This window comes from Neovison vison, chromosome 3, assembly GCF_020171115.1.
Source record: "Neovison vison isolate M4711 chromosome 3, ASM_NN_V1, whole genome shotgun sequence".
NCBI classification, from domain to species: domain Eukaryota; kingdom Metazoa; phylum Chordata; class Mammalia; order Carnivora; family Mustelidae; genus Neogale; species Neogale vison.
In genome coordinates this window covers 13726812-13741169 of record NC_058093.1, presented here as the reverse complement: position 1 = coordinate 13741169, position 14358 = coordinate 13726812, and the positions used below count along the sequence as shown (strand labels likewise).

Genomic DNA, 14358 nt, shown 5'->3' with positions numbered 1-14358 from the left:
GCTCGATCCCAGGACCCTGAGACCATGACCTGAGCCGAAGGCAGAGGTTTAACCCACTGAGCCACCCAGGTTCCCCTTTTATTGATATTTTAAGAGTCACTTCCCTTCCTATATTTTCTATTAATGGTTATTGCTAATAAATAAGATGGATTTTGATAAGTGTATTTTGATTTGGTAACTGATCACCTTACTGTTCTTGTTTACTGCTTCTACTGGTTTCTTGGGTGATTCCCTTGGGTTTTTTAGGTAGACAGTTCTGTATTCTACAAAAATTATATTCAGTCTTCTTTTTTCTGTCATTGCATTGGATAGAATACTTATGATAATCTTTAACAGTAAAGAATAATGAGCAGTCTCACCCTCTCTCCAACTTAATGGGAATGTCTTTAGCATTTAACAAAAAAGGTATGTGATCGATGATTTAAAATACTCTATATCAAATGAGGAATTATCATTCTATTCCTATTTTGCTCAGAGTTTTAAAAATTAGTAACTGGGGGCACCTGGGTGGCTCAGTGGGTTAAAGCCTCTGCCTTCCGCTCAGGTCATGATCTCAGGGTCCTGGGATCGAGCCCCGCATCGGGCTGTATGCTCGCGGGGGATCTCGCTTCCTCCTCTCTCTCTCTGCCTGCCTCTCTGCCTACTTGTGATCTCTCTCTGTCAGATAAATAAATAAAATCTTTTAAAAAAACAAACAAACTAGTAACTGATGTTGAATTTATTTGGCATCTATCGCTATGATATTTTAAAACCTATTTTTAAGTGATAAATGTAATGCCTTTGTGGTAAGGAATAAAGGGAAAAATCTGAGTAATCTCTTTCTCCACCACAGTTTCAACCACTAGAAGTAACTACATTTCACAATCTCTTGTGCATTTTTCCGGACTCAAGTGCAGATACATTTATACATGCGTAGTATATCAGAGTGGTTTTTTTTTTTTTCTAATTGAGAGTATAGGGTATATATTATTCTGTAACTTGCTTTTGTCTTTTAGAATATTGGACACTTTTCATAGTAGTACATGTACCTCTTACTTTAGATGGCCGCACACTGTCTCACTGCTTGGTGATTATTTAGCCTGTCCTCCATGAAGGAGGTAACCAGGTTTTACTGTTTCTATGATGAATCTTGCTGCATGAATATACTTGCACCCATATCTCTCTCACTTAAAAAAGTATTTCTATATTTTTCAGATTTTATTTATTTGTTTGAGAGAGAGAAAGAGGGAGAGCGCCAGGGAGAGTGAGAGGGAGAAGCAGGCTCCCTGCTGAGCAGAGAGCCCAATTCGAGGCTCGATCCCAGGACCCTGAGATCATGACCTGAGCCAAAGGCAGAGGCTTCACTGACTGAGCCACCCAGGTGCCCCTAAACAATTATTTCTAATGTATTTTTTATCCTATTACTCAGGCGAGTCTCTTGAAAGAAATATTTTATATTCTTAGTTTCTAAAATAATCTATGGAATTCAATTAAACAATATATTTTAAATGATATTTTCCTAAAATCCTGTTTCAACGTGTAAAAATAATAACCTGATTACTAGAATGAATAATGAATAGTCTTGCACTATTTATATTACATTTTTAAGATGAATGTTTAACTATTATTGAGTCATTATTTTTCTCCACTGGAGTAACATAAATTAAAAAAAAAAAATCAGACCTCTGACTTACCCACCTTGACTAAAAAAGCAATGAAGTTCATATATCCTTCACGTATATTTAACAAACTTTGTTAACCAAAATGGGCCTGTGCCTTCTGGATTAGCATCATTTTTATTCTGCAGCCATTCTGTGTATTTTGCAAGGGTACAAACCCCAGAACTAATCCTTTTCTGCATATATCATACTTTGTAGACACCAACTTCAGTTTCCTCTAGGAAGATAAAGCAAGGACGGAGCGAACGCAGGGTTGCCATTGCAAACCTCTGTCATGGTGCTTTAGGGAGAGATAAGAAAACCCTTGAAAGACTGCCCTTGGGAAGAGCAGTGCTTGTTCCTTGGGTGCATAATAGAAAGACTCTTTTTCGAATTGAGTAAAAGAGAGGAGAAGCTGATAAACAAAAAATTTTTTCCAATTTTTTAATGAGGGCAAGAGAAGTTTGTTTTTCTTACAAGTCTCCTTAAGTCATCATGTCTCTCCCTGTTCACTATGGTCTCTTGCACGGGTCCCCAACTTCCGCCCTGTGTCCCCCCAGCTCTATAATTTCCAAGGAGAGGGGCGGGAGCTCATCTGCAGAGTCTATCCCAGCACGAGTCACTCACCTGCTAATCCCCTTGTAAACTGTAGCGTAAGAACCTTCACCCAGCTTCTCCAAGTTCAGGTAAGATGACGCTGCCCCAAAAGGGAGGCTCTTTCTCTGCTTGGGCGGAATGGGGAGGTGGGGGTGAGAGGTGGGAGAGAAAGAAAGAGCACTTTTTTTTTAAGGTTCACTTTCCCCCCCCCCAGAGAAATTAGACAACACTGCCAGACTATACTTGGAAAGACCCTCTCCGTAACTGCCCGGGGAGGGGGGCCGACTTCCCTAGACAAACACATATTAATTCTTCATCTGCATCAGCTGTTGACTCACCCACTGAAAACCCTGCCTCAGATCCTCTTCCTGAAAAGAATCACTGTTACTCCGTGGCCTTTTACTCTTGAACTTCCGGGCACGGACAGCCTGAAGTCCCCGGGGGTGAAATGAAGTCATGGAACATGATGCTTCTTTTAGGTCTGTCAGCTGGAGAAAAAGAAAAGTACAGGAATAAAATGTATGCAGTCAAGACTCAGTGGCTGACAAAACCTATTTTTTCTTCATTTGTCTGATTGTCACTCTTCAGATGTTTTCTAAGCCTCCTACCACCCCCCATCCACCCCCCCACCCCCGCCAAAAGCAAGTCTTTTCCTGAAAGCCAGATCCTTTAAAAAGACCATGATGATAGCAAGTGCAGAAACTCTGCATTCTTTCTTACTTAAAAATATGTCTTCAACACTTCGGTTAACCTAAATCTCTCTGATGGACGGTTTCCAATTTTTCTCTGTTTAACTCAGCCTTTCTTCCCCCCTCATGTCCTCTTAATTTATCTTTTTTGGGGGGGACGATTTTTCTCGTGTGTCATTGCTAATAACCATAAGTTAATCATCAAGATTTTGAATCCATAGCCTACCAATACCGCAGCTTGCTTTCTGAGGCTCAGCGCTGTAATTTAATACTTGAGAGATTACAAGAGAATGACTACTTTCTCAACTTCAAGTCAACTGAGTTTTGTGCAGCCCGAAGCACACGATTGTTTTTCCCTGTTGGTTTACAAGAACATCCACAAATTTGATAACAACAGCCATAAATTCTCTGTGGCTTTAATAGGATTTTCCTTTTATTGGTTTAGACCCACCGCAGAAAAATCCGACCCTGCTTCAGAAAGGGAGTCTTTGAACTCCTCCATTTATCAACAGAGGAAGATGCTCCTGGGAGACAGATACCTCGATCGCAGCCTCCGCGGGCTCGGGCACAGGCGCTGTCCTCCTGCAGCCGTGCGCATCGCCTCCCTCCCAACAGCGATGGCAGCTGCCTCCAGGCTGGAGAGTCTTTGTACACAGCTCTTGACCCATGATCTTCCAGGTTCAAGGAGAAAACCCGCACTTGAACCTCTCCCCTCTGCCTCTCCCGTCCTCCTTCGCTCCCTTTTTGCCAGAGGTCAGCAAGGCTGGAGCTTTCATATGACTCACATGAGGGCTCTGAGTGGAGGAGCCTCATGACTTCAGCAGTTTTTCCCCATCAGGGCAAGAAGATACATCCGAAAGGTGGCCGCCTGCATTCTTCTGTGCGCAACTGGAAACAGGACAGCTAATATCGGCTGCAATCAATTTTGGCACCAAGTCCTTCTTCCAGGCGCAAGTTAGGGCTGTTACCGTACACAGCTTTGATGAATTTACGTTGCTTAGCCATGCAAATGATCATGATATTTATTAGGCTTCCTGGGAGCTAAAGCGAAGAGTATTTTCTCCCTGCCTTTCAACTGAAAGCATTTTACTTCTCAGACTAAAATAAATTTGCAGCCTAGCCAACTTTAAGTAGTCAAAGAAACCACAGAATCACAGAATAGGAAGATATCTTCATCTCTTTGCTTCCAGCAATAGTGTACAATATCTAAGAGTCCCACAGGGGTAGTCATTCATTCATTGATTTGAAAATGATCTGGTGAGCACCTGTGTTGTTTTTACTCTACAGACAATGCTGTTCCCCAGTGGTGGGGAGAGAGGAGTTTGCATGAAATATCTTCTTCTCTCCCTCTCTTCTTCCCACTCCCCTGGCCCTTCCTGCCACATAAATGAAATTAATGGTTACCGTATTAAATAGCATGACATGTCAAGGAACTAGCTTGATTTACTTTGTAGTCTTTGAGCAGAAATTTTTTTTCCTCATACACTTCTAATATTATCATCACTATAATGTACTAACCAGAGTGAGACAAAATGTAGAATACACACACACACACATAATCAGGATCATTGAGGGAAAAAGTTTAATCATGTCTAGTAATACAACAATTATGTATGTTTGATATCTGAACCTCAATAGTTAAAAAAAACCCTTTCAGAGAATTTAATGATGAGTATGATTGAAGATTTATTTCAAAATTGCCACAAGAGAAGAGATGGTAAAACAGGCCAACTTAAAGATTCACTTAAATTATAGATTTTTCTTTTTAAGATTTTATTTACTTATTTGACAGAGAGAGAGAGAGAGAGAGCACAAACAGGGGGAGCGGCAAAGGGAGAGGGAGAAGCAAGACTCCCCACTGAGCAGGGCACCTGATACCGGGGCTCAATCCCACAACCTGAGATCATGCATGACCTGAGTCAAAGGCAGACGCTTAGCCACCCAGGTGCCCCAAATTAGAGACATTTAATTTTTTTTTTAAGATTTTATTTATTTATTTGAGAGAGAGTGAGAGAAAGCATGAGAGAGGAGAAGGTCAGAGGGAGAAGCAGACTCCCCAAGGAGCTGGGAGCCCGATGTGGGACTTGATTGTGGAAGTCCGGGATCATGACCTAAGCCCAAGGCAGTGCTCAACCAACTGAGCCACCCGGCGCCCAGAGAAATTTAATTTTTTAAAAAAGTGATGAGTTAAACTATACAAAAAGAAACTATTTGTTTAAAGGCTCTTAAATCTTTGACCAACAATTGGCAGAGAGTGAAATAAGTTAATTTCCCAGAATACTTATTTCCATTAGAATTTATCATAATTTGATTATAATACATTTTATGAGAAATGCTGATTTTTGCTTAAAAGGAGATTGTGAATTGTATCATACCCAGGCCAAGTTTGAGACAGTTTTTCTTTATTAGTCTCAATCATCATAGGTTTCAGATTTTTTAAATGGCTAGCATTTTTATTTGCTAGGAGGTTATTCACCTAAGACTCAAATTGCTTAAAGAGAATAGTCTAATGCTTAAGGCTTAAAATATTATGTTTAGGCTTAAAATGCTATTTTTAGATACTAGATGGGCTACTCAAGGAAGTTGTGAAATACGCTACAGAATTTTCTTTTCTTTTCTTTTTTAAAGATTTAAAAAACAATTTTGTTTTATTTCTTTGAGAGAGAGATAGAGAGAGCACAATCTGGGGGAGAGGCAGAAGGAGAGGGAGAAGCAGACTCCGCACCAAGCGGGGAGCCCGATGTGGGGTTCGATCCCAGGACACTGGGATCCTGACCTGAGCTGAAGGCAGATGCTAAATGGACTGAGCCACCCAGGTGTCCCCTCTTCAGAATTTTCAAAAATAAAATAATTTATGGTCTTGTTTAAAGTCAAGGAAAAAATATTAGATGCCTTCTTGAGATGTTTTCTAGTTCTCTGCCCAAAACAAATTTTGTTATCAAATATTTCTGAGTAAGGACAGAAGATTTAGATGATTTCATATTTTTCCTCCAAATTTTTATTTACATTCCAGTGAGTTAACATGTAGTGTAATATTGGTTTCTGATGTAGATTTAGTGATCCATCACTTACAACATGCAGTGCTCATCACAAGTGGGTTTCATTTTGAATTGTGAATCAGGCCCAGTTTCTGCGTCCCTCCAGGTTGGGGCAACCTATCTCAGCAGCCGGGCCAGCTTCACAGCTGGAGAAGCCCACTACACTGTTGTCTTTTTTTTTCTTTTTAAGAGAGAGAGAAAGAGCACAAGCAGGAGGAGCAGGCAGAGAGAGAGGGAGAGGCACATGGGTCTGGATCTCAGAACTCTGGGATCATGACCTGAGTCGAAGGCAGATGCTTAACTGGCTGAGCTACGCAGGCGTCCCATACGCTCTCTTGAAGTGTGACCACTGTTACTGCTACCTCCCCCATCACCAAAGAGCCCTCACTCACAGAGTGACTGACAAGGAGAGACCTTCATGCCTAGCCACTTGCCTGCCAGGGCCAGGTAACACAATTAAGAAAGGACGAAGTCCCATGGACTGCCTTCCGCCATTATGATGCCAACTATTGACTATTGGGAGGTGAGGCCAGATCAGAAACAGCGCCATGCACTTGCATCTCCCTCCTTCACTGTTTTGCTACCCTTGCCCCTCGCTTCTAATTCCCTGGGATTGCACATGACCCCCCACCCTCAAAATTATTCAGTGTTAGCATGTAAGCTTTTGCTTCAGGCTCTATTTCCGGGGAATCTGTGTTAAGACAAATCGTAGCCATTTTTTAACCGGCAGTAAAATTACACGTTGTAGACAATTTCAGACTCGATTCTTCTGCCCTACATTTTTGGAGTCCTTTTTGCTCTCTCACTGGCTGGGAATTCGAAGTACTATATTTAGTTGAGAATTTACCCTTTTTCCAATATTTGCATTCTGTCTAAATTTAGCCAGATTATTAGGAATTATGGTTTAATTACAACCGTTCTGGAATATTTGGATTATCACAAGCATTCAACAAACAATAACATGAGGAATAATGTGATGTTTGTCAGAAATATTAAAAATAAACATCTACACAATGGAGTAATATGCAGCTATAAAAAAGAGAGAGCTCTGCATAATGACAGGCAGTGATCATCAAATATATTGTGAAGTGGAGAAAGCAAAGTGCTTTTGTGTGTTTTTGAGACAAAGGAATGAGGAGAAATAAATTGTAGTCAGCAATTTTACTAATATTAGTGCTATTACTTTGAAACTGTTATTGGTATATTTTAGGATTAAACAAATAATTATGATAATGTCATCAGAGCTAAATTTTTAGCATAAGAAAAAATAGGCATAAGTATCATATTAAACAAATCAGGTAGAAGTCATGTGATTTTTTTTCTTGTTAAGTAATCTCTATCCAATGTGGAGCTTGAACTCACAACCTCAAGATTCAGAGTCACATGCTCTACTGATCAAGCTAGGCAGGCAGCCCAAAATCATGTTATCTTCAGTTTGATTTGGAAATACCGATACAATCTTCTGATTTTTTCCTAAAAAAAAGCTCTGTCAGCCAAAAGACCTAGAAACAACAATGGCCCAACAGTAATGAGTAGTGATCAATTTGTGATCCCTAAATACCAGTTTCCATTAAAAAGAAGCTAGCATCCATGGAGAAATGGTGGCTAGATATCTTGAACATGAAATCTAAGAAGTTATCAGGAAAGATGTTCTCAACCTGATGGTCACCAGAAGAGAGGGGGGCAGAGGGTTGGGTTAAATGCATGATGGGGATTAAGGAGTGCCCTTGCGATGAGCCCTGAGTGACATATGGAAGTTTTGAATCATTGTATTGTACACCTGAAACTAATATCACGCTGTATGTTAACTAACTGGAACTTAAATAAAAACTTAAAAAAAGAGAGAGAAAGCTGTCCCAAGTTCGTCTAATGCCAAAGGTGTTTATGTCAAAAGGATATAGGAGCCAACTCGAAGGGACTCCCATTTGGTTTAAGATGGAACAATGTGAGTATCAAAAAGAATAATAACTTCAAGGGATTAAAACACGTGAACTACATAAAATCCATGAATTTATCTAAACCAAGTTGCCACTTGGAGGTTTCTTAGTGTACCAGTTCATGACTCTGAATATTGATGAAAAAATGGGAAAAATCAAGTATGTTTTATCTTTTATATACATATTGTTTTTCCAGGGTTATCAGATAATTAGTGAGGGGGAAATTCTTTCTTATAGAAGAATTCCAGCTAATAAATGAAGAAGAAATGATAAAAGTAGGAAATTCAATCTTATTCAATAATAGAGCTAAGCAGCAATCATCAGTGGAGGCTAAGATCATTAGTGAAAGACTGATAAGGAACTTCGTAATGAAAGGTCAGGTTGACACCATCCGAGGCCGATGACCAGTCTTAGCTCTACTAAACTTGGGGTATTCAGACATTAGTACCAGGAAGCAAACAGCATCATCTGTGATGTGGTTTTGGCTAAAGAAAAAAATTTAACCTGAATCTCATCGAGTGTCTAAGATCTAAAACCAAATTATAAGAAGTACAGGGGACAGGGAAGTTAAATAAACCACAACAAAGCAAACAGCCAAATCAGAAGGGACAAAGACCTTGATTTCTCTAACAAATCAAAGGCATACAAAAAAGTGAATTATGAAGACTTAAGAGACACAACAAACAGGCAATGTGCAGACCTTGTTTGGATCCCGACTTGAACAAATCAGCTTAGAAAATGACATTTCTTTCTTCGCCAGCTTGATTGAGGTATAATCGACAAATAGAAATTGCATATATATAAGGTGTACTAGGCAACGCCTTGTACAGATGTATATACATTGTGAAATGTTCACCAAATCAAGCTAATTAACATCTCTTTCTCGCCATCCATAGTTAACTTTTTTCTTTTTTTTAGCAAGAACAATTAAGATCTCTCCTGGAGGGAAAAAATTTAAAAACGATCTACTCTCTTAGCAAATCTCAAGTACACAGTACATTCTTATTAACTGTAGCCATCCTGCCGTACAAGAGATTTCCAGAACCTACCTATCCTGGGTATCTGAAACTTTGCAGCCTTGGATAAACATTTCCCCATTGCCTTTGCCCCTGGCCCCTGATAACCACTGTGAAACGACACTTCTGAAACAAATATGGAAATTTAAATATGGTATTAGATAATCTTAAGAAGAATTTATTTTTAGTTTTGTGTGGTGAATATGTTTTTAAAACAATCCTACGGCTACAGTTGCCTGCTGAAGTATTTATGGGTAGAATGACATAATTTCCTTGTTCTAAATATTCCAGAAAAATAGTGTTGGGGATAAAAAAAACCCCACAATGGGGCGCCTGGGTGGCTCAGTGGGTTAAGCCACTGCCTTCGGCTCAGGTCATGATCTCAGGGTCCTGGGATCGAGTCCCACATCGGGCTCTCTGCTCGGCAGGGAGCCGGCTACCTCCTCCTCCTCTCTCTACCTGCCTCTCTGCCTACTTGTAATCTCTCTCTGTCAAATAAATAAATAAAATCTTAAAAAAAAAACAAAAACCCACAATTGGTGAAATGCTGATGGCTGTTTAAGATGGATGATGGCTATCTGGAGGTTCATTTTTCTGTGTTTAAGAATTTTCTAGAAAGTAGAAAAAGAACAGTATTTTTAAAACCACATTCACTTGAAAGCTACACATTTGTATTATTTATATGTTTATATTCCTGCCTACTTCCAACAAAGCAGGGGAGGTTTTACATAAAAGTACAGAAATAGGGCGCCTGGGTGGCTCAGTGGGTTAAGCCGCTGCCTTCGGCTCAGGTCATGATCTCAGGGTCCTGGGATCGAGTCCCACATCAGGCTCTCTGCTCAGCAGGGAGCCTGCTTCCCTCTCTCTCTGCCTGCCTCTCTGCCTACTTGTGATCTCTGTCTGTCAAATAAATAAATAAAATCTTAAAAAAAAAAGTACAGAAATAATAATCGTAAATAATAATAATAATAGCAATGGCGACAACATCAGTGCCAGACCCCATGCTGATCCTCCAATTCCACAACAGTGAGTAGGTACCATTATTATCCCCACTTGATCACGCAATAACTGAGTCTTGGCGAGTTTAAATAACTTTCTCAAGGTTACTAAACTAGCAAATAGAAAATCTTATAAAGCTCCCCAGACGACCAAATTTACCAAGTTTTATTGAATGAGAACACACCGATAATGGTATTTGCACAAAGAGCACAAAATCTCAGTTTCATTACATTCTTCATTAATTATTAGGCCCAAATTTAAATTAGTTGTTATATTCAGGATGAACGAGTAATAGTTAAGTGACTCTAGTTCATGAAGTAGGAGGAGAAAGACATCATCTTTGCTTCAAATGAAAGCAGTAGAGGGGCACCTGGATGGCTCAGTCAGTTAAGTGCTGGACTTCTGATTTTGGCTCAGGTCATGATCTCAGGGTTGTGAGATTGAGCCCCATGTCACGCTCCACTCAGGGCATGGAGCCTGCTTGGGATTCTCTCTCTCCCACCCTTTGGCCCTCCATGCCCCCCCCACCCCCCTTTTGCACGTGCTCTCTCCAGATCTCTTTCTAAAAAGAGAAAACGCTATAGAGTGAGTTTCTTAAATCAAATGTCTTCCTTCTTGCTGGAGTAGCTTGACTTGGAACTTTTACATGCTCAGAGTGCTGTCTTCTGACAATAAACAGAACTGCAAGCATACAGAATCTGGGTCTCCTTTGTTCCTTTACATGGAGCTGTGCTCTTTATTCACATCACATTACTATCGCATATCAGTGTGCTATTTGTTTACGTGCACTTAGTTTCCGCAATGATGGTGATGGCATACATTCTAGTGTTACTTTCTATTTCCATTGCCTTCAAGAAAGAATAAGGTTCAAAACTGATGAGTTGGGGCGCCTGGGTGGCTCAGTGGGAAGGCAGTGGGTTAAGCCTCTGCCTTCAGCTCAGGTCATGATCTCAGGGTCCTGGGATCCAGCCCCGCATCAGGCTCTCTGCCCTCCCCCCCGCCCAACCTGGGCCTGACTCTCTGTCTACTTGTGATCTCTCTCTGTCAAATAAACAAATAAAATCTTTAAAAAAAAAATACTGATGAGTTACTGAGAAAGTACACAGAGCACAATGACCACGGAGTACAAATTCTTACTGTTTTAGAAAACAATTTCTAGAGCCCTGAGAATTTCTGTTCAGAAATGCCAAATGTCCCAGTTACCAGTTTCCTAGCTTAAGTTCTGTGCTATTGGCTCTGATATTAGATTCCTTCCTCTCATTCGGGCTCTCCCCACATCCTGGACTTTGCTTCTGAAAGAGCAGTTGACCTGTTGCGGATCAAAACTATAACTACAGATGGAATGCTCGAGAATGCTGAGTGATTCCGTATGTGAAGATCCACATTCTAAAACTACTGGAAAGCAATGATAGGTTAAAAAAGACATTTTATGAAAGGTACAGAAATCTAATTGCAAGGGTTCTTGTGACAGGATGACTTAGCTTGTGAAAATATGCAATGACACTGAATGCTATACCTAAGAAGGACTGATCTAAAATTGTAGGAATCCTTGGGAAATCCCTAGGTGCTTATACAGATCAGACGTTTTCTCTCTGTTGTTCTTTGCATTTGTATGATTGCTCATTTGTTTTAATTTTTTGAGTTTGAATGCGTTAAAACAAATTCCATAAATGACTTATATTGATGATTTAGTGCCCACTGAAATGGGCATTAAATGTATGTTATTTATTTATTTTTAAAGATTCATTTATTTGCAAGAGAGAAAGAGAATGAGAGAGACAGAGCACGAGAAGGGGGAGGGTCAGAGGGAGAAGCAGGTTCTCCACTGAGTAGGGAACCCAATGTGGGACTCTATCCCAGGACTCCAAGATCATGACCTGAGCAACATGGCAGTCACTTAGCCAGCTGAGCCACCCAGGCGTCCCTAAATGTATTATATTTAAAAAGAGCAATTTAATGTTCTTTTTACAAAAATAGATTTGAAATATAGCATAGTCAGTTCCCGTAGCATGGCAACTTGTCATATGCTTAGTCCAAGTCCTCTGGCTATAGGTAGAAAAAAGATGACAATAATAATAAGGCAAACACATGGGTGGTTTATTTGTATTTATTCATATCAACTCTGTGGTCAGAAGTATTGAATAATTTGCTTATGGCCACATAAGTAAAAGACATGGTGGAACCAGAATTTGAACCAAGGCAGAGCAGCTCCAAATCCATACTTTTAACCTACTTGACCATTTCCTTCTTGACACAATTTAAAAATAGGGAGATAATCAGTCTTACCAAAAAATCTCCATGCCTCTGCTGGTCTTCCTTTCTTTCCCTAGCACCATTTTTTTTATCCTTTCTCACCAAGCATTTATGATATATTATCTCATTGAATTCTGTGGTGTAGATAATTATTTTTTCAAACTTTAGTTGAGAAAACTGGGGATGGTCTAAAGTTTCTCAGACTATACAAGTTAGAATCAGAAGTTAAACCCACCGATATGGTGCTTTTAACCATGTCCACACCAGATAAGCACCTAAGTACCATGAACGCTCTTTCCCCTGACACACAGTGGGTCCATCAACTTAGCATACTACTCCCCTGCATGCGGAAAGAAATTTTGCTTTTTGATAGTCACGATGATATCCTAAGCCACATGAAAGAGTTTCTTCTCTGATAGGAAGCATACATTTCTGAAAGTAGTGGGAAATGAACGTCCTCCATCTGCGGTCTTCAGCTCCGTGCATTTCTTTCCAGCAGCCCCTCACAGTCCATGTATAGTCAGAACAATCAGTCCTTTACAGAAGTGCTCAAGCTAGTGACTAAAGAAGGGAATCCGTGGGCGTTGTAGGTGAAACTAAAAACAAAGTACGATTTTATAAATAGAGACAGAATTAAATAAGAAAAAAAAAAAAGAATAATGGTACCTTGTACAACTTGACATTGTTAATTTCTGTGGAATGCATTAAAATGCTCCCATAACCTTCGTTAACATTGCCCTAAACTTTCTTGCTCTGTCAGAGTAAAGGGGTCTTGCCTGGAAACCCATCCTTTTTCATGCTGAACTTTTGTACACTCTGCACTACTGAAAGCAACAGGGTTTAGATGTCTCCTGCAAGTTACTATGACTTTTAAAAAATGCATATATTGGGGGTACTTAAATACGAATAAGCACAGCTTACAAAAACCTGATGTGTAAATTTCTGATCCCCAAGAACTCCGGGGCCAACCCTCTGAGACACCTCCCTATCTCTTTCCCAAGCAGTCTGCAGTCCTTGGTCCCTCAGTTCTGAAAGCAGCCGGTCTTGAACCCACAGCACCACTCGGTGGCCAGGACGCAGAACTGGCCAACTTCTTTTTCCTCAACTTCTTTTTCCCTCTCAACTTCTTTTTCCTCAAAAGAATGACACTCCCAAACCCCAAACCGCTCCCACCACACACTCACCCCAACTTTCTTTGGATTTTGCCACTCACAGCCAACGTGGTTCCACCCCAGGCAATCTCTTCCTCACATTTACACAATCCTTTTTAAAATACCTTTTTTCTTCTTGTCCAATTACTTCCCAAGGTTTTGTTGTTGTTGTTTGTGTGTTCATTTGTTTTCCCCTCCCACTGCATTTAGCATATACACAAGACTAACAGTTACTAGGTATGGGTAAACTAGACTTGGTCCCAAGGCTCCAAAATTCAGAGGGTTTAACCACATTAAAAAAAAAAAAAAAGGTATTTTAAAGTCTGTCGAAATAGATTAGGCCTCTTCCCCTCAGAAACACTGTGTCCTGGGGCGCCTGGGTGGCTCAGTGGGTTAAGCCACTGCCTTCGGCTCAGGTCATGATCTCAGGGTCCTGGGATCGAGTCCCGCATCGGGCTCTCTGCTCAGCAGGGAGCCTGCTTCCTCCTCTCTCTCTCTCTCTCTGCCTGCCTCTCTGCCTACTTGTGATCTCTCTCTGTCAAATAAATAAAATAAAATATTAAAAAAAAAAAAAAAAAGAAACACTGTGTCCTCCCCTGCTCCCAGGGTCCAACAGCCAGTTGGCTCCTAGCCATGTCAGAGCCTTCAGTAACAGCCAGAAGTTGCTGAAGCTGGAGATCCAAAGTAAGAAAAGCAGATTTTAAAAATAAAAAAGAAAAGGAAGGGAGGGAGGAAAGAGGGCGAGAGGGAGAAAGGATGGTAGAAAAGTGTATCGTGGGAGTGCTGCCTGTGGGCTTTCCTTCCTTACTGATCTCCATCAGTAAGTACCTGGATTAAGAGGAGGGTTCACGCAGCATCAACCCCCGCCCCAAAACCCAGTAATCAAGACAAATCAAAATAACAAATAACCTTAATGCTGTATTTTAAAAAATTAAATAAAATTAATTAAAATTTAAAATTAAATTTATTTAATAAATTAAATAAAATTTTAAATAAATTTTAATTAAAAAAAAAAAGCCCACGGTCCTAACAAAGCACAGT

The 14358-nt window shown here is 40.2% G+C and overlaps 1 protein-coding gene across 1 annotated transcript in view; it reads right to left on the bottom strand.

The window, feature by feature from the left end:
* The window catches only part of CDK15 (cyclin dependent kinase 15), an 81706-nt gene extending 78072 nt beyond the window's left edge, over window positions 1–3634 (bottom strand). Inside the window, exons 1-3 of the mRNA XM_044241323.1 lie at window positions 3463–3634; window positions 2573–2722; window positions 2265–2359 (exon numbers count right to left, since the gene is read on the bottom strand). Coding sequence (XP_044097258.1) covers window positions 2265–2359; window positions 2573–2722; window positions 3463–3591 — 374 coding nt within the window. The 5' untranslated portion in view covers window positions 3592–3634. The remainder of the gene's footprint in view (window positions 1–2264; window positions 2360–2572; window positions 2723–3462) is intronic.
* Window positions 3635–14358: the final 10724 nt, after the last annotated feature.